This window comes from Pelobates fuscus, chromosome 3 (genome assembly GCF_036172605.1).
Source record: "Pelobates fuscus isolate aPelFus1 chromosome 3, aPelFus1.pri, whole genome shotgun sequence".
In the NCBI taxonomy this organism is placed as follows: Eukaryota; Metazoa; Chordata; class Amphibia; order Anura; family Pelobatidae; genus Pelobates; species Pelobates fuscus.
The window spans coordinates 335,335,221-335,361,485 of record NC_086319.1 but is presented as its reverse complement, the minus strand read 5'-3'; the positions used below and the strand labels follow the sequence as shown (position 1 = coordinate 335,361,485).

Below are 26,265 nucleotides of genomic sequence, written 5' to 3'. Positions count from 1 at the left end.
TAATAATAATAATATATATATATATATGTATATATATATATATATATATATTATTATTGTTCATTGATATATATATATATATACACACACATACACACACAAAATGTAGGATATTCAGACCACTCTGGGACGGAAGGGGTTAATCCCTGTGCTTGCTGCTCTTTGCTGTGTTCGTTGTTGTGCTCTCTGTCTCCCCCTGCTGGCGGCCGCTCGCACTGTGCTGTGGTGGTGGCTGTCTGCAAGCAGCCCGGCCGGTCGGGATGTGGCTGTGACAGGAGGAGGTGATGCTCTGACTGCGGCCGATGGGAGGCAGAGTGAGCCAGCCAAGAATCACTGCTTCCTCTCCAGCCATCCCTGATACCCACAATGCACAGAGACCCGCACCAAAATAGCAATCTGGACAGGTAACAGGGAGACCCTCACTACCTGCCGGGCTCACACACACACGGTTCCGGGTGCTTGGTTTATTTTAGTACATTTGGACAGAGGACTCGGCCGGGTTCCTGGGATCGGCAGCTGCCCGGGAGGAGAGCCCCCCCCCAGGGGGTGATTTATGTAGATCAGCAGCTCAGAGAGCCCCAGCAGCATGGCAGCTACAGAGCTCTTCACAAAGGTAAGTGCCCCCCATCCATGGTTTACAGGGCCACCTACCCCCCTGGTGCTGTCTCCCCTGTAGGTGCATGAATGGGGACATGATGGCTGGGGGTAGCTGGCCAGCAATGAATGAAATCCTCCTTGTGTTACGGAGCAGCTGCCTTGCAATACACAGGCTGGGCTGAGTATCCTCCATCACAAACACAGCCAGCCCCCTCTTTAAATGGATCTTTTAACAGTGGATTGTATCAGATCCAAGGATTCTATAATTCTGCTCCTTGTTATGGACATATTGATGCTGATAATAATTTGATGTATGATGAGTCTTGGCATAATACAAGCAGACTATATGAGATGGTGAAGGTCTTGCATTGTAAATCCTTGGGATGTAGGATCTTTTTTTGTGTACTAATTTGACAATGAATGTCCCACTTCATGTGTTAGCCCTTGGCAATTGCTTAGGATTAACAAAAACCACCAGCTTCTTTGTGTTAAAGATTAAAGGCCAGACAGGCAGATAATAGCAATATATTAATTTTATGATTTTTGTTTTTTTAATGCTTGGTGCAATCCAGACTGTATGAATTGAGCACAGAGGGAAAGATAGATGCTTGATTATTTTATCTCAAACAACCAGGCCTAAGGCTTTAATTATGAGTCATAGCCCTTAAAATGTTAATTCTTACACTCCCTGTTGACACATACTAATAATCTACTGGGAAGAAATGTTTCCAAAAGCTGACATTTGTATGTGATTTTGCAGAGGTGTGGACTTCCTATAATAAAATATAGTGCTTATTTTTAAGAACCCTTTGGGAAGTTTATAAAATATGCATCTTCCAGGGAAATATGATTTTAATACAGGCCTCAATATACAGTTCCGTTACTAAACACATTGAGTTCAGAAAGCTGGTGAACCCAATAACATATTTGCTTATTTAGTGGGTGTTCGTCCATAAATAATCATGCCATTGGGCTGCATGTCTTGTGCAGATAAGACCATTCTGTAATCTCTACCCATCATGACTTTAATATCTATATGACCTCCACCTAGGAGTTAACTTCATTTTCCATCAGGCGTGAGCTTCATTGAATTATACACAATCAGGTTTTTTTTTTTAGTTTTTCTTAATACACCTCAAATTGTGAGGAATCCAACAAAGAACTGTAAATTCTATGACTAAATAGCTGAGCTGGAAATGTAGCTGACTTGGAGAAGTTTTCTGATTCAGCTACTCTTAACCTAAAATCAGCATTTTTAGTAGATAACCCTGACTGCCTCACATGAATAACTAACACCATCATTCATTAAACCAGGCGTTGTGGTGTACTGACAAATTTTAAAGGAACATTATAGTCACCAGAACAACCAAATCTTAATGAGTATATTCAAGCTTTTTAATGTAAACACCCCCTTTTCAGAGAAAAAGCAGTGTTTACATTACAGCCTGGTAACACCTCTAGTGTCAGCCACTCAGACGGCCACTATAGGTTCTTCCTGTGTCAGTGCTGCACAATGTGCAACACTGATGTTCAGCGTCTCCACACTCTGCATGGAGACGCTGAACATGTCTAATAGAGACGCATTGATTCAATGCATCTCTACGAGGAGATGCTGAATGGCCAGCACAATTTTTTGGCTCTGCATCCTGCCACTCCTCCTTGGCTAAGATAATTTGAACTGACGATCTCAGCCAATCCAATGCTTTTCCATGGAAAAGTATTGGATTGGCTGAGAATGTCAATTCTGTTGATCTCAGCAAAGGATGTTGATCCGGTGGCATGGTCAGCACCTGCAGACTTGCACAGCTCTGGCATATAGTTACATTTTACATAGTTACATAGTCTACTTATTTAACCCCTTAAGGACACATGACATGTGTGATACGTCATGATTCCCTTTTATTCCAGAAGTTTGGTCCTTAAGGGGTTAAGGGGGAAAATGGGGTATGGCCCCCTAAATAGTGTTTTTAACACTATAGGGTCAGGCATACATGTTTGCATTCCTTAAAGTCAAAATAGCTGAATCGCTACATTTTCTAAATCCATTTTTAATTATTTACTTGGCTTTTTTCATCTTTAATTTCCAATTTGCTTGTTAATTATCCACAATTCCCACTTTATCAATTAATCTCAAAAATGACAGTCGGCATTATAATATAACCTAAAGTGTGATCTGTCTGGAACTCAAAGTAAATCTTAAATATTAAGCCAGTGTAGCCAAACTGAAAACAGACCTGACCTTGAATTGTTCCGATCCTTCCTCAGCTTTAGTGGTTAAAAAAAAAAAGAGCAAATTCAGTCAAAGTGACTTACAGAATATAGGTGAAAAATAGCAAATGTGAAAACATTATCCATTTGTCTGCTTTTCCAAAACTGTGAGTTTAATGGAACTGTCCAACATTAAAATATATATATATATTTAAAAATAATATATATATATATTTTTAAAGGGAAACTCCAGCGCCAGAAAAACGATCCATTTTTCTGGCACTGGAGGGTCCCTCTCCCTCCCACCCACCAATCCCCGGTTACTGAAGGGGTAAAAACCCCTTCAGTCACTTACCTGGGACAGCGGCGATGTCCCTCGCCGCTGTCTCCGCCTCCGCGACGCTCCTCCTAGTGCTTACGTCGGCCAGTGGGCGAGACTAATCTCGCTCACCGGCCGAGGAGACCTAATGCGCATGCGCGGAAATGCCGCGCATGCGCATTACGTCTCCCCATAGGAAAGCATTGAAAAATCATTTCAATGCTTTCCTATGGGGTTTTGAGCGACGCTGGAGGTCCTCACACAGCGTGAGGACGTCCAGCGACGCTCTAGCACAGGAAACCTGTGCTAGAAACAAGGAAGTGACCTCTAGTGGCTGTCTAATAGACAGCCACTAGAGGTGGAGTTAACCCTGCAATGTAAATATTGCAGTTTATGAAAAACTGCAATAATTACAGTTGCAGGGTTAAGGGTAGTGGGAGTTGGCACCCAGACCACTCCAATGAGCAGAAGTGGTCTGGGTGCCTGGAGTGTCCCTTTAATATTTATTTTGACAAACTAGACAAAGAGGGATACTATAATTTGATGGGGGGTAGGGGTAGGTAGGAGTTGGACTATACTTTCAAATTTTAGGTGACTTTCTAATAACCTTTTATGCAACCAAAATGTAATTTAGAACAAGAACAATGTATGTTATTTACCTAGGCGGATCTATACACACATTTATCATAGTTTAAAGGAACACTATAGCGATAGGAATACAAATGTGTATTTCTAACGCTATAGTGCCCTGGCCCACACCTGCAGGGAGGAAAAAAAGTACTTTTACTTACCTGTTCTCATTGAGAGTGCTGGTCTCGTTGGCTGGCCACACGTCCTTGGCTAAGATCTCTTTGAATGATCAATGATCTTGGCCAACCCAATGCTCTCCCATAGGAAATAATTGAGAGTCTAGTGCTTAAAACTGTGCTGTGCCAGTAAGATGGTGTCTCTAAAACCACCTGATAGGCGTTTAAGCCCTGCACTATAACATTGCCATTCATGCAGAACGGGTGAACATGGCACCCAGACCACTTCATTGAGATATGTATCTGATTGATATTTTTGGGGTTTGCTTTGGATTTCTATTATTGTTGTTAATTTTTGCTTATTAACGTGCCTTGAATGATAGTTCGAGCTCCAATGTGTTTTGATATCTGGCTGAATGACTGTAGATACAATACAGAACTGCAAAGGCCAAGTCACTTTCTGCTGTGTAATTGCTTTAATTAGACCTGTGACATTGACCTTCATTCTCCTTAGCAAGTAGTGCAATATGGAATGTAGACTGGTAGGTTGCTGAGTTTCCCAAGTCACATCCTAGTGGTGTCTATCATATCTGATCATATCTGAAGAATGTTCATATTACAACTTGATGTAAATGGTACACCGGCATGATCTCTGTTCTGACACGGCTCGTGGATCACCTTCTGTTTAGCGTTTTAAACAATAGGAACTGCTTTAGTTAAGGACTGTGAAGCTGCAATGTTCCAGCTGTTTTTTTTCTCTGCAAATCCCTCAGGTGAGCCAGATCTGCTGACAGAGGAGTATATATAGAAACCGTACAATGACAATATACATGTAGTACTGCCATTGAAGAGCTTTTCCTCAGGCCTAAGGACATGCACACTAGCAGCAGCATCTCTTATCTTCTGTTAGGTAGGGAGGAGAATAGAATGTATTGTTCTAAAAGGTTTAACAGAGATGTGAAGCACAAGGCCAGATATCAGGTTTCTCAAGTAATTTTGTGGTCTGTTTTTTACTCTAAAATTTTTTACTCTGTTTTTTACTCTAAAATTGAAGCCCACCTTGTGTATGGAGTGTTCAGGTGCACATATTTACCAGTGTTTATGATGTCCATGTATGCTGGGCTCCACTTCTACACATTGATGTCCTCATTAGCAGCCCAGGGAGGCCCCTGCAGAGTTGTATACGGTCTGTGTTGTTTTTGATTGTAAGGATACGTTATGTCAGTGGGGGAGGAGAGAAATGTTTCAGTATGAATTATTAATACAGTGGAGTTTGGGCACCAAATCATGATATCTCTGGTACTGAAACCTAAAGGATTTACAAAAGGATTAAAGAAAGGAAAACATATCAGTTATTGTCTAGAAACACTGGATTTGATTCGTTTTGGAGTCCAGGCACCTGCAACACACTTCAAAGTGAATATTTAATGTCTTGTAACACATTTAAATAATGAATTACCCCATATAGGGGTTTACCACTCCACACCAAACTGAACTGCAAAACTCACACTAAAATAGGTATCTGAGCCAAAGAATACTTTCAGATCAGCTATTGTTGCCTCAGTTTTCAATTCTAGAATTCTGTGTTTAGTGAATAAATCACTAATAGAATTCTGTGTTTAGTGAATAAATCACTAATAGAATTCTGTGTTTAGTGAATAAATCACTAATAGAATTCTGTGTTTAGTGAATAAATCACTAATAGAATTCTGTGTTTAGTGAATAAATCACTAATAGAATTCTGTGTTTAGTGAATAAATCACTAATAGAATTCTGTTTAGTGAATAAATCACTAATAGAATTCTGTGTTTAGTGAATAAATCACTAATAGAATTCTGTGTTTAGTGAATAAATCACTAATAGAATTCTGTGTTTAGTGAATAAATCACTAATAGAATTCTGTGTTTAGTGAATAAATCACTAATAGAATTCTGTGTTTAGTGAATAAATCACTAATAGAATTCTGTGTTTAGTGAATAAATCACTAATAGAATTCTGTTTAGTGAATAAATCACTAATAGAATTCTGTGTTTAGTGAATAAATCACTAATAGAATTCTGTGTTTAGTGAATAAATCACTAATAGAATTCTGTGTTTAGTGAATAAATCACTAATAGAATTCTGTGTTTAGTGAATAAATCACTAATAGAATTCTGTGTTTAGTGAATTAACGCCTTTGACACATTTATTTTTCTTCAGGATATATTTTTGTACATTTAGACAGAGTAGTCAGAAAGCAGCTTTTGGTTTAGTAATCTTCTCTAAATTAAATCTGTAAGTGATCACTTTCTCACGTGATCTTTCACTTCCACGTAAAATCAGTTAATATTATGTTCTTTTTTTTTTGTTTTTTGTAGATTTAAAGGGACACTATAGTTACCAAAAACAACTGTAGCTTATTGAAGCAGTTTTTGTGTATATATCATGCCTCTGAAGTTTCACTGCTCAATTATCTGCCATTTAGGAGTTAAATCACTTTTGTTTCTGTTAATGCAGTAAGATGAAAATTTACAGATGCTTAATCTACTCTGGGTTCTCCATAAATTTATTTAGAGCGAACCATTAGCTCTTTTCTATGTTTGCGTTAATTTGACGTAATTTACTTTGCGTTTTTCTGCCCATTGAACAACACTCCAGTTTATGTGGATTCTTTATAATTAAAAATAATAATTCTGTAGTTGTTACAACTTAGGCGTTTTCCTTGTGACTGTATTACCTGTATCTTAACAGAGCTGGAAGCTGTCAGAACATGCTTTATTTACTGGCTGTACATTGTGTGTTGGTGAACGGAATCATTTGTAGCAACATCTCTTAATTAGTTATTGCAGATTTGGTTGGGCAAATGGGCAATTCCGTTGTCCTCAACAAGGCAGCGCCTGGCACATTGTACTTGTAATACAGCAGCAGTTTTAGGCCTGTATTGCAAGCAGAGATAAAGTTATAATCTGTGACAGTTGACACGCTATCTTTACAAGATAAGAAAAAAAACTAAACTAAGGCAGTTGATTTTCATATTTTAAATCATGCATGTTGCAATCTGTATTCTTTACTTTAGTATTTTGTGCTTGATAGCTGCCAAAAGGAAACAAGTTCAGCAATAAGTGAATTGGTTAGCAACATTTCGCTGTGAGAATTAAAGCATCAAATGGTTTTAAAACGTATTTACATATACCCAAAAACATGTCCTGTGCTCAGACTCCCGCAATCACAATAGTACACATCTATGTACATCTATGTGCATTATGGCCATTGCTGCCGCCCAAGCGTAGTGGGAGTCTGAGCACAGGACTTATTTTTGTGTATTTGTGTTTGCTTTTGTATCACACAGCCATGTTACAGTACTGCCACCCATCCAATGTGTTCCCTGTTAAGGGTTAATAAGCATGTAGGGGTTTATAAAAAATACCCCCTTCTTTCTCATTAGAGATGTTTTTGTTTTTTTTTGCCTGAAGCTGAAGGAAGCAAGGTGAATTGTTAGAGTACGACCCACCTAGGAGGTTTGCCTTGACATGGCAGGTTCACTTACACCTAATGGCCACTGGAACTAAACAAAAATCTCAATTTTATCTAAATATGCATAGGGATTTGGGGTAGTGAGCAGGTAACTCATTTGTTTGGTTTTTATTAAAATGTATTTCGGCCATAATTAGACCTACATAGAAAGGTTATATAGTTGCATATTTTCCTTTTCTAGAACTGAGGAGTAATGCTTGAAGGGTTACTCCAAACACCATGACCACTTAAGTGATTTGAAATGTTTTTCTATGAAATGCTGTACATACGTAGCTTAACCCCTCCCCTGCAGGGATTGTAACTTGACATCTGGCCGGATTGTCATCAGCCAGCCTGGAACTAGAGTTTTTCGTTGCATGGCATGTCAGTTATGTGCCACTTTGAGTGGTCAGCTGACGTTCTTAGCCAATTAATTTAACAGCCATGGCTTCCTTCTTCTGTGGCTCTATAGAAGCCATAAGCGTATCTCCAGACCATCAGGGAACATCAGACCTTTGCTAAACCGTTTTCTTCATTAACGGGGAACTGGGTTAGTGTACTCCTGGCATCAGGGCATTCGCCTAGTGCGCGGGTCTGCAGAGGGCGCCCACCAGGATATTTCCTGGTGGCCTGCCTGCTCCTGTCTGGGGCCGCAGCGATGGGAGAGCGGCTCCTGTGCCGCCCCCAGCGCCGGGTTGATCCTCAAGGCACCCGAAGGTCTATCAGTAAGATACTTACTCTATCAATAAGTGAGTGTATGTTTGTGTGTCTGACAGTGAGTGAGTGTATGTCTGTCAGTACGTTTCTGTGTGTGTGTCTGACAGTGAGTGAGTGACATGAGTGGGCAGCAAAATGGATCCTTGCATAGGGCGGCAGAAATCCTTGCATTGTAACCAAGACAGCATGCTGTAGTAGATCTGATGATTGGAGTAACCCTTTAAGCACAGAGATGCTGTTTGTTTTCACTAATAGGCTGGGTGAGGATGCAGCAAATCATGAATTCTGTCACATCCCCAAAAATTATTCTAAAAATCTTTCCAAGTGTTTCCGGTGATGCCATTCCTTCACTCTTTAGACCAACCGTTTACATATATTTGTTGAGAACACATGTGAACAAGCTTACAAAGCAGCTTTACTGCGACTATCACTTTATATATCCAGTTGTTTCGTGAAACAGGCTATGTGCACTGATTGGCACAGCCATGGTTTTGTTTAGTTTTTTAAATTATTAAATATATTGATTTTGCCTTTAATATAATCTTGTTATCTCCACAGTACACTCACATTCTAAGATTTATCTAATGTGCATGCGTAAATTTGCTGCCTCTTGTTCCGAGAAGCAATTTCCCAGCATGCACATGGCCTCTATTTCCTGATTGGCTGCTTGGTTCTCTGCTGCGTAGCCTAATTTATAATTTGTTTACAAACAAGAATGCTGCCTGAAATAACTTTGAGCGTGTGTTCTGCTGCTGTTAGGATTTTGTATAGAGTTATGTTAAAAGCCGTTTTAACCTTTTTAAAATATGTTGACATAATATATAGTTTATTATGATCTATTGATTTAGTGAGGATTTACTGGTGACTACCCTCATTGTGCTTGTTGGTGTGCTTTTCGAGAGGGTAAAACTGAATTGTTTATTCATTGTGATTTTAAATTTAAAAAAAAAAATATTTCTTTTTGGCTGGAAAGTACCCTATGTTATTCTTTAAATAACATTTCCTGGTCTTTATGTTTGGTAAGATATTTCTGTAGTTGCTATTGGAATACAATGACTTCTTTTTTATGACATAAAGCATAATAATGTTTGTAAATAGACTGAGAGTTTATTGGGCATTTTCCAAAGCATGTTGCAGGAAAGTTGTTTAACTGGCTTCAAAGAGTGAATTCCTGGAGTGTTAAAGCATCATAACGTGCATTTAAACTTTGAAATTAACCTATTTTACAAAGTACCTAGAAAAATGGACAAGACACAAAGCGTGCATGGCATTTTACCTGAAAGGCAAGCTATAATCCAGTCAACATTTGTAGAAGGATACCGGACTCCTTGCTCTAATTAATCTGTAAATAAGGTCTTATCGTGGGAACAGTGCAGCAGAACAGTGGCGCCCCCTGTCTGCTCCAGCAGCAATATGTTCCAGGATGGTTAAAATAAAATGAATCTTGAAATGTACAGTACTGTGTTTTTTTTGTTTTGTTTTTTAAATTCTTTGTTTCATGGTGGTATCGGATAAAGCATATATGCAATATCACGAGCACCACACATTTCTGTTTAGTAAGTAGTCGTATAAACCAGACGTATTGGAATGTAAATTTTGCATAAAGTAGAAAGAAAACCATAAAGACAAACGTAAGCAACAAGGAAAGTGTAGGGACAACAAGAGTTTGAGTAGAACGTTCTCACTTGCTCCTATTACCTCTGGTCCCCCACTTTCTCCCTTTCTCCCACTGTAGGATGCTATCATGTGAACCCCCTCGGTGTTCAATCTAATTTTGTCAAAGGGTACATGAATATTTCTGCGTGCGGGGTTGGGGGCAGCTCAGATCTTAGCAGCATGAGTGTGTTGTGGGAACCTCTGAATTACCTCTTTGGCCAACAGGGTCTTACCATCCCATCTATCTCACCATTGGGCGTCCCCTCGGGCTCGGATTCTCACAGGGTAGGGAAGTTTAACCTGTGGCCGAACTGAACCATCGTGGTGACAGGCCCTCTAGGATCCCACGCTCTGGCTTTTCCCCTACTCCACACATGTCCCCATCCCTCTATAGGTTCCCTAGGGAGGTAATAAAATGGGCAGGCACCTTACTCCTAAGGTGGCTCACAGTAGTGCATCCCATTGAATGTAGGGAAGAGGATAAAATTAAAAGTGAAGAAAATGATAAGTTAGACAAACAGCCTGTCTCAAGTCTTGCAAGGGCCACTGGTGGGGAATAACCCCAGTGGAGTCCACAGAGTAGCTTTAGTGGCTTTTTGCTGGGCAAGTCCCTTTATGGGTGGGTCTTGGGTTTCCTCCTGGGCTGTTGGTCTCCTGCTGGAGACTTTAGCAGTCAGGTCGGCAGCTGTTCCCGGTCGCTCCTCTCGCAGGCAGCTTTAGAAGGCTCATGAATTTCGCTGGATCTTCTTCTGCAGACAAGGTCAGCACCGATTCTCCCCGAGGCACCACCAATGTCCCTGATGCTCCCCACCGGTATCGAATGCCATGTTGTCTGAGCATCCTGGTGGTTGGCATGAATCTGCGCCGCTCAATCAATACCGCAAACGGCAGGTCGTCGAAGATCTTGATGGGACCATTGCCCACCATGACATTGGGGTAGTCTCCGGAGCGCGCTTGTATAGCTGTCTTCACAGAGATATCTCAGGTGACAGCTATGACATCCCTTGGTGCGTCCGCCGGGGTGGTGGGAGCTTTCAGGATTGTGAATGCTGTTAGTATTGGCTGTGCATCCCGGTCTCCTTTTACCCCCAGTGCCCCTGCTACCTTGTTTGCATAGCCAAGCAGGGCCTCCGGGCCCACAGACTCCAGTGCGCCCCGTATCCTCACATTCGTTCGGCAGTGCCTCGCCCAGTACTGTGTTTTTCATGACTCCATCTGTCAAAAACAATGAGTGCTTCAATAATATGAATGTCTAAGTAAGACTTTAGAAACAGACCGGTAATGATGAATTGATTGCGGCTAGGTTCTTGTATAGCCACCTGTTTCAGCCAGCTCGTGAAATTAAACCCTAAATATTAATAACAATAATCATGCTTTCTGATCGGTGGACATGCTTTATTATTGAACATCCAGACTGCAGTCTAGTTCTCATTGGTTTGGTTATCTCTTTGCACACACGTCTTATATGTTATAGTAAGTGTTCCTCTGTTATCTGTGTAGATGGAAATGTATCAATTGCCCGATTTGCGTGCAACGAATTTAAAGAGGAAGTATCCCTTTTCATCTTTTTCTACCCATGCATCATGCAGAGTGTTATTTAAATTATAAAGTGTGTTATGTAAAGCAATATACACACACACACATATATTATATTTATATAATATGTGTGCTTCAGACACGAGAAAGAGAGGAAACCCTCTCAAAAGCTTGTCTTTTTAAATATTATGTTAGTCCAATAAAAAAAATATCATTACTGTAATACTCTGGTATTTTGTCAACTTATCCACTGCACTAATACGACTAATCCAATCTACACTATATATTAGGATATCACTCTAGGGACTTCGAATAAGACTTAGCTTTTATTACCTTTCTTTAAAATAACATCAACGTTTCAGCTTGATTCCCTCAAGCTTTCATCAGGAAGAGGAAATCAAGCTGAAACGTTGATGTTATTTTGAAGAAAGGTAATAAAAGCAAAGTCTTATTCGAAGTCCCTAGAGTGCTATCCTTATATATTTTTTTGTATCTTGGCTGGACAAGCACCGGACAATGAAGTTGTTATGGTGGAGTGCAGGATTTTAACTATATATATACACACACACAGAGGGTGAGCTGGGCCAAGATCTCACACTTATTATGATTGCCATTTATATAGCGCCAACAGATTCCGTAGCGCTTTACTATACTATGAGAGGAGGGATTTAACTATAAATTGGACAATTACTAGAAAACTTACAGTAACGATAGGTTGGAGAGGACCCTGCTCAAACAAGCTTACAGTCTATAGGAAGTGAGGTATAAAACACAACAAGACAGGAAATAGCAATCAAACAAGGTGGGAGTGAAGCAGAGCTGATGGAGAGAGTAGATTGCTGCCCTATAGGAGAGAGCAAGAGACAGGTATGTGAGGTAGAGGTTACTCTGGGAGGCCATAAGCTTTCCTAAAGAGATGGGTTTTCAGGCACTTCTTAAACGATTGAAGACTAGGGGAGAGCAAGATGGCGGTAGGCAGGCTATTCCATAGGAAGGGAGCCGCAGCGAGAAGTCCTGCAAGCGTGAGTTGGCCATACGGGTGCGAGCAGCGGACAGGAGACAGTCATGGGCAGAGCGGAGGGAACAAGAAGGGGCATACCTATCGATCTGTGAAGAGATATAAGAGGGGCTGGAATTGTTCAGTGCTTTGAATGTATGGGTTAGCACTTTGAATTGACTCCTATAGGATACAGGGAGCCAATGTAAGGACTGGCAGAGGGGTGAGGTGTGAGAGGACCGACTGGAGAGGAAAATCAGTCTAGCTGCAGCATTCATTACAGACTGTAGCGGGGCAATACGGCTTTTGGGGAGACCAATCAGGAGAGGGTTACAGTAATCCATGCGGGAAATTACTAGAGCATGGACAAGCTCCTTGGTAGCATCTTGCGTAAGAAAGGGGCGATGCGGGCTATGTTTTTAAGATGGAATCTACAGGATTTGGCAACATGCTGGATGTGAGGCTCAAAAGTAAGGCCAGAATCAAGTATGACGCCAAGACAGCGCGCTTGCAAGGATGGACTGATGGGGATAACACTAACTTGAAGGGAGAGCAAAAGAGGAGGATCAGTATTAGGAGGAGGAAAGACAAGGAGTTAAGTTAGAGAGATTGAGTTTCAGAAAGCGGGTCCCTGTATGAGCAATATGACTGTGCTTGCCTTGTGCGTGTATAGCATTATGGCCAAAATGCCCGTAGGACACAACCATTGTTGGCTCCACTGCACACCCCACCCCAGCAAACATTGTATTTACTAGGGTGAGGAAAAGGATACCATGCAGGTATAGTCTTTAGAAAACATAAAAGGAAATCTATATACTATGTTTGCTACAGTGGACAATCTAAATATATTTTTGTTTCTTTAAGATCGACACTGATACAACTTGCAATTTATTTAGGCATGCCATTGTAATACGCATACAGCCCTGGAGAATATGTGGGCCTTACTCCCTTGCTGATCAGGCAGCCCTAGAGTCATTCCATATATTTGTTGCTTAGCGCAGCATTCCACAATGTATCTGACTGGCATGGAGGCAGAGTTCTCTCTATTCCTTGCCTTTGTAAATCTGACAAGCCTTGAACTATATATTGATGTAGTTTCTCTAACACAATAACACAATAACTAGATGGCATTTTAATTTTACCTATTGACAGAAATTTGTAGGTGTGCAATGCTCTTTTAGAACCCAGCAGAGTGGTCTAAATAATGTAGCACATAGCACAATTCTAGAACCATTTCACATAATGATTACTATATTTTCTTTCAACTTGCACAATGTTTAACTGCTGCTTCAAAGAACACATAATTGCTGTCACACATGCATAATTTTATTTTCTATAGTAAATTTCTGTTGGCTGATATTCATTTGACTTCTATTTTGAGACTTTGCAATGTGATCAATGACAAAATTTGATACGAAGCTCATTTTATTAGTGGGAATTACAAAACAACTTCAAGTACTTTTAATAAGTTCAGAATCTGGACTCCTCTTAACAGTTGCATTTTGCTTCCCTCTGGCTCATTATAAAGAAGATTCTGCATGCGTGCTTTCCATTTGAGGATGATAGGAGTTTTAGAATAATAGTTATTGAAAGTCTGTAAGTGGCTCTAGCACCAACTCATGGAACCCGTCTAGCAAAGTCAAGGTGAAATTTGATGAATCCGTGAACACTCAGTGATAATGACCTGTGGAGAACCTGGAATAAATTGTCTTTGGTGTGCACACATCCAGCAAGTTAAACTGGCCAACGAGGGACCCTTCTGTTTAAGGAGGGGTGGCCAAGAGGTGAGGTTGGTTTTCAAATTTTCAATATTATCCTAGTAACCTTTTACTCAACCAGGTAAGTGAATTAAAAAAATATAATATATTAATATTAACTTATGCAAACTGATTTCCAAGCATATTCAGTACAGGTTAAACACACATTATAGTGAATAGTATTGCAATTGAGCTATATGATATTCAGCTACTCAGAAAGGTTCTAGGACAGCAGGACAACAGGGTAATAAGAAAGAGTCCAAAACAAGTTCTGTTCCTCCTAAATAAGATAATTTGGGAGGTATTAGTGTGAACATACTTGCAGATTACTAAATGGCTCCTCATGCACTATATGGACAAAAATATTGGGACACTTGTCCATTACACAAACGGGTACTTTCATTTAATTAAATTTTAAATACATAGTCATTAATATGTGGTTGGTCCCCCCTTTGCAACTATAATAGCTCCCACTCTTCTGGAAGACTTTCCACAAGATTTTGGAGTGTTTCAATGTGATTTTTTTGCCCATTCATCCAACAGAGCATTTATTAGGTCAGGTACTGATGTTGGAAGAGAAGTACTGGGTCGCAATCTCCATTCCAGAGCTGTTTGATCGGGTTGAGGTCAGGGCTCTGTCCAGGCCAGTCAAGATCTTCCGCACCAAGTTCATCCAAACATGTCTTTAGGAATCTTGCTTTGTGCACTGGGACGAAGTAATGCTAGAATTGAAAAGGTCCTTTCCAGAACTGTTTTCCCAAAGTTGGAAGCATAGTATTGTCCAAAATGTTTTGGTATGTTGAAGCATTAAGATTTCCCTTCACTAGTAATAAGAGCCTAGCTAAACCTCCTGAAAAATTGCCCCATACCATTATCCATGCTCCACCAAATTTTACAGAAACCCTGACCCATCCATCAGACTGCAAACCAGAGAAGCGTGATTCATCATTCCTCCAGAGTCCAGTGGTGGCATGCTTTACATCACTATGACCTTTGCCATTGTACGTCGTGATGTGAGGCTTGCATGCAGCTGGTCGGCCATGAAAACCCATTCCATGAAGCTCCCGCTGGACAGATTCGGGGTGAATTTAATGCCAGTGGAAGTTTGGAACTCTTCAACTATGGAATCTGCAGAGCATTGGTGACTTTTTATGCACCTCAGCACTGTGTGACCCCGCTTTGTGACTTTACGTGTTCTTCCGTCTCGTAGCTGAGTTGCTGCTGTTCCTAAATGATTCTTCTTCTCAAAAATACCACTTACAGTTGACCTTGGAGTATCTAGCTGGGATGACATTTTAGAAACTGACTTATTGCAAAGGTGGCATCGTTTCACAGTATCATGGTTAAATTTACTGAGCTCTTCAGGATGACCCTTTTTTATTTTCCCCACTAATGTTTGTAAAAGCAGACTGCATGGCTAGTTGATTTGATTTTAGACACCTGTTGGAATGGGTCTGATTGAAACACCTGAATTCAATAATTAAGAGGTGTGTCCCAATACTTTTGTCTATATCAGGGCTGTCCAACCTGCGGCCCCCCAGATGTTGCTGAACTACAACTCCCATGATTCCCTGGCTATCTGTTTAATTTAAAGAATCATGGGAGTTGTAGTTCAGCAACATCTGGGGGGGGGCGCAGGTTGGACAGGCCTGGTCTATATAGTGTATATTCTAGAATAGGATAAAGAGAAATGCAATTTTTTTTGCATAGTGAATTTACTATGAGCAGACTCTGTATCTTCATTAAAATACTTGAACAGAATGTTGCACAGCCAGCGTCAGACTTTGTTTCCCACTATTAAGCGCAGTGACACCCGCTATAACCTGTCCCCTTTTTGTCATGTTAGAATCATGACAATTTCTGAAAATCTTTCTCTCACGCTTGCTACTTAAATTCAGATTCTCAACTCACTCACAGACTCTTTGCTTTGTCTGTACTGTGTGATTAATTTCCTCTGTAACTTTTTGCCAAACACAGAAAGCAGTTATACATGATATTAATGTCTGGTGTTAAATGTATCTTTGTACATACCCCAATTATTCCATGATAGGATCCTCCTTTTGTCTATGCTTTTTCGATTTGCCTTGAAGTTCCTTCTCCTTGAATGTTGTGTCAGTGATCGATGTTGTGTCAGAGGTCTGTCCTCTGTCTGTATGTCGATATTCATCTTCCGGGTTTATTGACTTCATTCATTAATCCAGCATTATCACACTTTATAACAATCCTGGTGTCATTTTAAAAGAAGTCATCCTGGTCTCCCATAGTAATACTAAATCTCATTGTCTGTATTTGAGACACGTGTTACTTCCTTGTGTGATCGATGGGTGGAATTATTTGTTGCCTCTGTGTAGGTGGCTGCTCACATTCTGTTAAGTTCTCCACTGGGTCAGAGGTATATTCTTTAAAAAAAACAGTCTCTCAGCCAAAAATCGTTCGCTAATTGCCCCTGAGGCAGAAATGGTTGAAGTGATAACAGTAGGTAATACTGGTTCAGCTGGAGCCCTTAAACCATGCACACATACCATATAACTATTGCTAGCTGTACAAATGTTATATCTCATTCCATTGGCTAGCCCCTGCGTTAAAGTGCACTATTCCACCTACAGAGTACATTCTGCAGGCAGTCTGTCATAAACCTGACTCGGAATCACCTGCAACAGCTCTTTAATCCCCTCACACCATCATCTCTCTGCATGGTGTTCTTGGCCTCTCAGCCTGACCCTTGCTGTGTGGACCCCAAGCAGGTCCAACATATCCTGGAGCATGGCATTCCCAACAAACATTCCGCAGTTCTACAATCACATTGAGAACACAGAGTGGATAACACAACAGCGCAATAGTAAGGTGAATATATATTTAGAAATGTATGTGTGTGTCTCTATGGGTTCCCAGATACCAAAATATACACACTGGTCTGTTACATTACCGGTATAGGACCCTGCAGACATTCTGGATCTCCACTTGGATTGGTGATGCCTATTAAATATATAGATTTTGGTTGTTTCATAGGCTTCCGTAAAATCTAACTTAATCTAACAGCTATGCATGTGTGTCTATTCATTGGCTGTCTCTAAATCATTCAGTGGAATTGTGATCCCTGCTATGTTTTGAAGGTTGTCCTTATACTAGTACAAAGACGCTGGACTTTGGACGTGTGATTTTACTCATTATATGAAGTTGCAGTATAAAGAAAGTAGAAGTTGAGAGGGGATATTCTTAAACCAGGAATTAAGGGTTTAATTCTAATCTTGTAATTGTTTAGAATTACACATCCGAGGCCAAAATAGCCATATTGAAAGGTTTGCCAACTCAAACATCTATCAGCTCTGCTATTTACGCCTAAAATATGCAATATTTTTTTCAGTCTCCAGGAATCTTGAATTGGTGAATAGACCTCTCTGTTTTAGACTGTTAGCTTACATTGTGTATTTATTCATGATAGGAAATGGAATGGAAATGTCCCTTGTAATGCCAGAGTCTTTCTATAGAGGTCCACAGATGACCTCAGAATAGACTCTATCTACGTGATAATACCCAATAATTAGGACTTTATGCATAGCAGGAGAGATTCTCTTTCTGCCTGCAGTTTCCAGTTCAAAAGATGGTTTGATCCTCATTCCATGCTTTATTCATGTATGCTGAATGCATCCAGTGACCATGTCAAAGGGGCTTTGACAATGAATTTACACCAAAAGATAACTGTGAGCGAATCGACTTAGGATAAGCACTGAAGACATTTTCCTAAAGTTTCCAAATAATTATTATAATGATGAAAATATTAGGGTTTGTCCACAAAGTATAACTTATTGTATCACTTTGGAGGTGTGTGGGCCTCATGAATACAGTTCCCACACTAATGCTAGCTACACTCTTCTCCTTTCTGGGTTTCTGGGGGACTTTGATGAGTTCCAAGAAGAAAGGAATGTCTGTGGTGTACTTGGCATAGCACTCTGTTAATGTTCCTTTCAGCACTCACCAAGTTCTGCAATTTCCTAAATGCCTGGGCATGATGTTGTGTCCCCAAAAAGGGGCATTGCAGAGGGAACAAAACTGTAAGACCCCATTCAATCCCTGTTTTCACACTAGTGCCACTCAGTCTGACCATTTTAAATGCCATGATACTGAATATGACTTAAATTATGTTTCCATTGTGTTAAATTCCATCCCCATGTCTATAATGTATTCTATATACGGTATCTATACGTACGCATCAGTGTTTTTCTCCAATGAACCCTTATTCAAGCTGCTAATTACTCTAATTAGGGCTTCTTTTAAAAGAAAGGAAAAACACAAGTTTGAGTTGGCTGATGTATAGATTGAACCCTTTAATTAAATGAAGGCTGTATAATAATATATTGATTACCTTCGTGAACTGGGAGATAAGTGTTTTTTTGTTTTTTTTCCCTATGTTTGAAAAAAAAAAATAGGAGTTCAATTAAATATTGCTTGAGGGGGGCGGAGCCTGACTGTGGAGCTGAGCAGACACACTATCTGTGAGCTCCCGAGCTTGGGCCTAATAATCGACGGAAAATAGGGGCGCATCGCCTTGGATTGAACCCCCAACCTACCTCATCTTGTTATACAGAAGCAGGGGGACAGGGGGATATCTCGCAAGCCTGATATGCCCGCTGGAAAGCCTGACCCGAGGCTCGGGGCCTACAAAACGCAGGGCAGGGGAGAGACTGCCGCTCTCCCAGCCCATCAAAACAAACCGCCTCCACAACTCCTGGCTCCTCCCCCCCACAGGACCGGCGGGGGTTATCCTGGTCCAAATAGCTCCGACTCTCATACCTGCGTGGTCTCCGGGAATTGACACAGATCCCAGCCACGCTCAAAGCCTGCAGGCCGCGTGCCAAAATGACATGGCGGAAACATAACCGAGCAAAGAAAGTGTGCCTCCGGAGCACCGATACGACTCCACCGAGCCTCTGAACACTCGCCTGAACAACCTGTTCAACAACTTCTGGGCACGGATTGAGGCGAGGTACGCTGCCACACAGATACAGCAGCGAGAGATCAGGAGCACCGAAAGCAAACAGAGGGGTGACACCCGGAGGGGGACTGGACAGCCCTCGGGCACTATCAAGATGAAACAGCCAGTCACTCGCCGCATTAGCCCATTCGGGCCAAAGGCCACCGGGGGCATAACCCCAGCGCATCACCCACGCAGGTGGAGGCCTGCCCGCCGCAGGCTGTGTAAACACCTCAAGGCCCCCAGACCTGTCCCACCAGGGAAGGACCTGGTCTCTAGCAGCTCCCGAGTCCGTGGGAATACAATGCGGGCCTTGTCGTTGGCCCAGAGCTGGAGGGAAGAGCTGGCCTTCTCCTGGCTGCTAGCCAACACCTGTGCTTACCCGGCGCCACCGACACAGATCCCAGCTGGAGGAATAGGATGACTCACCAAAACACAGGCAGGCAACGCAACACTCTTGAACAGACGCTACCCAGACACATGAACGATGACACACGAGCTCTGATGACCCAAGCTGATGATGCAGACTTGCAAGTTTATGCACATGCTCCTTTACATATTGCTGGACCCTTTTCATTTGCCACATATAACATGACCTAACCGACCGCCAAACGAAGCTACTGCATACACACCTGTCACACACAATGCAAGCCAACTAAAGTTAACCCAGCTAGCACTGCGACACCTATTCTATCACCTATACCTGCATTCTGTTCCACCAGTTAGCAACTCTGCCAATCTCTGACCAACCCAATGTTGGAACAATCCTGTCTCTTGCTTCGGTAGCCGAGGATACACATAGTTACACAAATCTAAACCAATTTACACTATATCCACGGAGGTACAACTATTGCTAAAGTCTTATGCTTGCTCACTCAAGCATACACGCAAGCGTGTCCCCTTAACCATGCACCCAAACCCTTTAAAGCTGTGACATGTCAGGCAATATAAGCCAGTATTTAAAAATGTAAATGTGCAACATTTCACCAGAATGTCAGTATCCACTCTGTAATGGCGTAAATGTTATGTTAGATGTTGCTTACCTGCCGACATGCCAACCGTATAGCCTTTTGACAAACTTGAATGTTATAACAAAATTGTGCAGTTTCAACCTATGCCGTATACATGTTAGCCATATGTTGCACCCGGTATCTGCTGTTGTGGCATTACCCACATGTTTGTACTCTTCATGCACACAAAAAGAAAAAATTAAATAAAAATATATATATTTTTTTATTATATATATTGGTAATCATAACTACATATTGACTTTTTCCCTTATTGCCGTTTCCTTAAAGTGAACCTGTTGTAAAAAAGTAACTTACCTGAAATTGATCCTATATACATTGAATACACCATACATGACAAAGATACATTTGTATCTCATCTTCCTGTCCACCCGCACCACCCATGCCTCACCCTTCTTTCAGTCCCTACATTGGCTTCCTATAAAATATAGAGATTGATTTAAAATTCTGGTTCTTGCTTTCAAATCTCTACATAATGCTGCTCCCACCTATCTATCCTCCCTTATACACAAGTATGTCCCGTCTAGGCCCTTACGATCTACTGAAGACTTACTTCTTATCTTCTGTCCGTACTCCCACCTCTGATGCTCACCTTCAAGATTTCTCGAGGGCTGCACCGTTCCTGTGGAACTCTCTTCCCTCCTCCATTAGATGCTCACCCAGTCTCCACTCCTTCAAAAAATCATTAAAAACCCACTTCTTCATAAAAGCGTATCAATTAAACTGTTAATAACTCCCGACTGATTCCTCTTCTGCAACTGTCACTAGTCTAATACTATCCTTACCTTTTGTTTGTCATTTTACCCCACTCCCTCTAGCATGTAAGCTCAGTGAGCAGGGCCCTCAAACCTATGTTCCTGTGTGTCCAACTTGTCTGGTTATAACTACATGTCTGTTCGTCCACCCATTGTACAGCGCTGCAGAATTTAATGGCGCTATATAAATATCATAATAATAATAATTATTATTAATACATGGTGTATTCAATCTAAAATATAAAGATTTACTCACTATTCCTCCATTCCAGCACCACCATCTTCATGCTTTGTGGGTGCTCTTCATGTAACACCCACCCCCGCTCCACCTCTGTTCTTCTTCAATTTGACCTGATTGGGACACATTCTTGTCAGTGGCGTCGGAATGCTGGCTTTGTTGCCACCGTTGGCAAGGAGTGTTGTCACATCACTCCTTTCCATACACCCCCTAGCCAATCGCTGTTGTCACTGTGGCAAGCGGGTACAGTGACCTTGGCATCGACTAAGGTTTTTCACCTAATCTATACATTTACTAGCAAAACAGTTAGCACAATATATAGAAAAAAAAAATCTTATGCTCGATCTAATGAGCATAAGTTGTTTTCATCATTACAGTAGCCCTTTAAAAAAACGTAATATTTTGAAACATAATCCTTTCTTCTTTCTGCCGACCAAACGTGCACAGATCCATGCAGTTAATTGTATGCTGTGTCTGTCCATTGTATTCTCTATGGAAAGGAATTAAAACCCTTTAATTTTTGCTTGGCTTTACTGATCCATATATGATTTACATCATTCAGTGATAAACTAGGCACATGGGTAACGTGACACCATATAGCATACATTTTATTTATAATATAATTGCATCTAAAACCGTGCATCACATTTATAGAAACTCTTGCTCGGTTTTGATATAGAATTGGGCTGTGTGTCTCCAAATTTGAATTTATTTCAGCCATGCCTGCTGTGGTTTGTTCTGAGGGAAGCTGTTCTTTTACCAGGATTACTCAGAAGCACCATGACCTGTGAACCCAGCTATGGTTTAGTATTACAGCAGCCAGAAATGACTCATTACAGTGTCTATGGAGGAGCTGTGTGTTCTCCATCGCTGTAGGTGCAGTATATCCAGTGTCTCCGTGCTGCTGTCTGGCTTGCACAGAAAATGTAACAATGAAATTCCATACAAAGACACTGCAAATCAGATTTTATTTTTCCTTGCATTTGATCTTTGCCATGATGACAAGTAGATTATTTGTATGTATAGCTTGTTGACATCCACCAAACCTTCCTACGATAACCCTGCAGGTATGTTCTGAAGTTATACAGGGAAGTGGTCCTGAGGACATTCTCATGAGATGAACAATCTGTCACTCATTGGTTATTGTGTAACTGTTGTTGCATTCCAACCAGAATGGCCATCCTGCTTTGCCAGAGTCCGATGCAGTCTCTGTTTCCATTATGAGACTTTAGTGTTCTGCATCATCAGTCTTGCATTCTTTTCTTTTGTCCATTTCATCGTTGATCTCCACTCTGTACCATAACATTAGTTATTTAGCATTGTGTTTCTGATCACTTTATCCAGTGTACCAAAGGGGATATGGATTGCATTGTTTATCCATCGTACACCCACTTTAAAGTAACACTATAGTGTTAGGAATTCAAACCTGTATTCCTAATGCTATAGTGCGCCTGACCCTACCAAAAAAACTTTTTCCAGAAAAAAATATTAAGATAAGGGTTTTAATCACCATTTTCCTGTGTGAAGACTTCCTCGGCAATGCTCATCTCTCTGCCTCCTGTGATGTTATCCAGGAGACATGGCCTCCTCAAGCAATGGTCCAATCTAATGCTCCTCAGAGAGGAGTCTTGGCGTCCAGATGTGCATGCGTGACGAGTGTCTCCCACACATCTAATGCTTTTCCTAGGAAAGCATTTACTCCAATGCTTTTCTATGAGCTCCATGTTGGTCAGTGCAGTGGAAGCACCTCTAGTAGCTGTCAGGAAGACCGCCTCTAAAGATGGATTTAACCCTACAATGCATTGCAGTTTCTAAAACACTACAGTTTTTACATCGCAGGGTTAAATTGACCAGGACCACTGCACCCAGATCACTTTCATGGGAATATGAATACCACACCACCAATTACATTGCTACATGATCATTTGTGTTTCCAATGGTCTTTTACATTTTATTTGGACCGCTTTCATATCTGTTTTTTCACTGTACCAACATAATCCGAAATAAAGGTATTACTTATATTGACCATGCTGTGAAAATTTGAATTTTATCCAGAGCTAGCTGTTGTCACCTGTCCAAAAATGACCATTAAAATGCTGTTTTATTTTGCACTGTCCTAAAATCATACACATACGTATGTACTCTAATATTGAATGTTCTGCATGTGTCTGTGTTTTAAATCTTCTTTAGACAGACCATTCATGTAGAATTTGCCTTATACTCGCCTATGCTGCAGGGTAATGGCTATTTGTAGGCCAGGCTGGATGTGTGCAGTGGACCTACACCCGTACTATATGAAATCTCTGTAGGAGAAGTGCAGCGTACACATACACATCCAAACTGGTTCATACCTGCACAGTTTCCATGTCTGACTCTCTGACATCATTCCACCTCCCTGCTCCTTTTAATACCCAGCAAACTGTATGTCAGAGTGACACATTCTGTCTGATATAAAGCTCTGTCTGAGAAAGAATGCTTTGGGTGCTAGTACTCATCACGCTCCTATCACACAGAATGTTTTATTTACTAAAATACAGATTGTAATACCTGATAGAAGTATTTTGGCCTATCAGGGCTGTCTCTTTCCTGTCTAAAAACGGTCTGTCTACCCTACCTAGTGTGTGTGTGTGTTGTGTTGTGTGTGTGTGTGTGTGTATAATATACATGTGTCTGTTTTGGTTATTCAGAAACATGATTCCTGTCTGAATCCAGGAAATCCCTCCTGAGAAATGAAACGACAAGGCTTACTTCTGGTAATGAATTGCTTGCGCAGATAGAGTTAATGAGCATCCATGGCCCAGTGAGCAGACAGATATTTCAGTCTTCATACGGGAAGTGAGTAATAGTGTCTTCATGCCTTACATCATGTTGCCTAGCAGCCCATGGACTCGTCAGACGTTGATTTTTATCCTCGCCACTCCTCTTGAATTTCAGTTTTATACAACTAATCTGTTTTGTTTTCAGAAAACCAAACTGAATAGAAGGGTAATAATCTTGTCACCCATGCTGGAGCACGCAGCAAGCTATTTATCACGTTCTGTATACATTTCCAAGTAAACCAAAATTAACAATTTTGTAGAATATTAAAAGGGACATTTGACTACCCTCAAAAAATACCATTTACCTCTTTTAAGAAACCTTCCTTGCATTCCTGGTAGGAATGACTTGCTGGCACTTAGTCATAGGCGTGCGCAGCCTATTGCATTAGGGTGTGCACCCTCAAGCACAAGCACACGCGGCGTGTATATATATATGTATGTATATGTATGTGTATATATATATACACATATATACACACACACACAAAGCTGTGTGTGTGCTGTGTGAGGGTGCTGTTAGTGTGATGTGTGTGTGCTGGTAGTGTACTATGTGGGTGAGGGTGTTTGTGTGTGCGTGCTTTGAGGGTGCTGTGAATGTACTGTGTGTCAGGGTGCTGTTTGTGTGTGTGTGTGTGTGTGTGCACTTGTGAGGGTGCTGTAAATGTACTGTGCGTCAGGGTGCTGTTTGTGTGTGAGGGTACTGGTAGTGTTTTGTGTGTGTGTGTTTGTTAGGGTCCTGTTTGTGTTTGTGAGGGTGCTGTGTGTGTGGGTGCTGTATGTGTGTGTGGGTGCTGTATGTGTGTGGGTGCTGTATGTGTGTGGGTGCTGTATGTGTGTGGGTGCTGTGTGTCTGTGGGTGCTGTATGTGTGTAGGTGCTGTGTAGGTCTGTGGGTGCTGTGTATGTCTGTGGGTGTGCTGTGTATGTCTGTGGGTGTGCTGTGTATGTCTGTGGGTGTGCTGTGTATGTCTGTGGGTGTGCTGTGTATGTGTATGTGTGTGGGTGCTGTGTATGTGTGTGGGTGCTGTGTATGTGTGTGGGTGCTGTGTATGTGTGTGGGTGCTGTGTATGTCTGTGGGTGCTGTGTGTGGGTGCTGTGTATGTCTGTGGGTGCTGTGTATGTCTGTGGGTGCTGTGTATGTCTGTGGGTGTGCTGTGTATGTGTATGTGTGTGGGTGCTGTGGATGTCTGTGGGTGCTGTGTATGTCTGTGGGTGCTGTGTATGTCTGTGGGTGCTGTGTATGTCTGTGGGTGCTGTGTATGTCTGTGGGTGCTGTGTATGTCTGTGGGTGCTGTGTATGTCTGTGGGTGCTGTGTATGTCTGTGGGTGCTGTGTATGTCTGTGGGTGCTGTGTATGTCTGTGGGTGCTGTGTATGTGTGTGGGTGCTGTGTATGTCTGTGGGTGCTGTGTATGTCTGTGGGTGCTGTGTATGTCTGTGGGTGCTGTGTGTGGGTGCTGTGTATGTCTGTGGGTGCTGTGTGTGGGTGCTGTGTATGTCTGTGGGTGCTGTGTATGTCTGTGGGTGCTGTGTATGTGTGTATGTGTGTGGGTGATTGTGGGGCGTGGAGGTGGGGGTACATTACTAAATATCCCCCCTCCCTTCTTACTTTATGTGGGAGGGGGGATTCTTGTTCCTTGTCCCTGGTGGTCCAGTGGAGGTGGAGGCAGATCAGTTATCCCCCCTCCCTTCTTACCTTATGCCTGGGAGGGGGGATCCTGCTGCTGCTGCCATCCCTGGTGGTCCAGAGGAGAGTGAACTCTAGCCCCGCAGGGCTAGAGTTCACTCACGCGAGATCTGAGCGTTGCCGCGGCAACGCTCAGATCTCGCGAGAGGAACCCGGCGGAGCTGCTGGCAATAGCTCCCCGGGTCCTCTCTTGCCTCCCTCACTGCCTGTGAGCCGGTGAGGGGAGGCTGAGAGCAGAGCCGGCGCTCGGATAGCGCCGGCTCTGCATGAGCCGACAGGGGAGATCCTGAGATCTCCCCTGCCGGTCTCAATGCATAGGCGTGCCGCGGGGATTAGGGTGTGCCCAGGCACACCCCGTGCGCACGCCTATGCACTTAGTCATTGGGGTCTTCCCCCACCAGCCAAGCCACCATGATGAGAGAAGGTAGAACTTGGTCTGCAACTCCTGTGGGTGCAGACCAAGTTCTCTGCTCCTTCTGTTCTATTAGTGTTGCTGTGGGTTACAATGCCTGCGCCCCCTAAACTCTAGCTGCAATCCCTCCCAAATAATACAGCTCCTCTCCTTCTACACACTGCAGCACCTATCCCCCCACACAACAGTGTATATCCCCATATACTATAGCCCCATCCCAGTGGTGTCTTCAGGATTTATACTTAGGGGGGGCACATAAGGGGCCAGGGACAAAAGTAGGGGGCACTTAGAAAATGTGTATATACACACACACACATATATATATTTAGT

General features: G+C 41.9%; 1 protein-coding gene across 4 annotated transcripts in view; it reads left to right on the top strand.

Annotated features, from left to right (window-relative positions):
- The first annotated feature begins 228 nt into the window (after positions 1-228).
- MYO5A (myosin VA) overlaps positions 229-26,265 on the top strand; it is a 146,753-nt gene continuing 120,716 nt past the window's right edge. Inside the window, exon 1 of one of the 4 annotated variants that reach the window (XM_063449060.1) lies at positions 229-613. In XM_063449060.1, the coding sequence (XP_063305130.1) occupies positions 587-613 (27 nt within the window). In that variant the 5' untranslated portion in view covers positions 229-586. Of the gene's footprint in view, positions 614-16,745; positions 16,870-26,265 lie in introns of those variants that run through there. The other 3 variants (XM_063449058.1, XM_063449062.1, XM_063449063.1) reach the window with 3 other exon arrangements.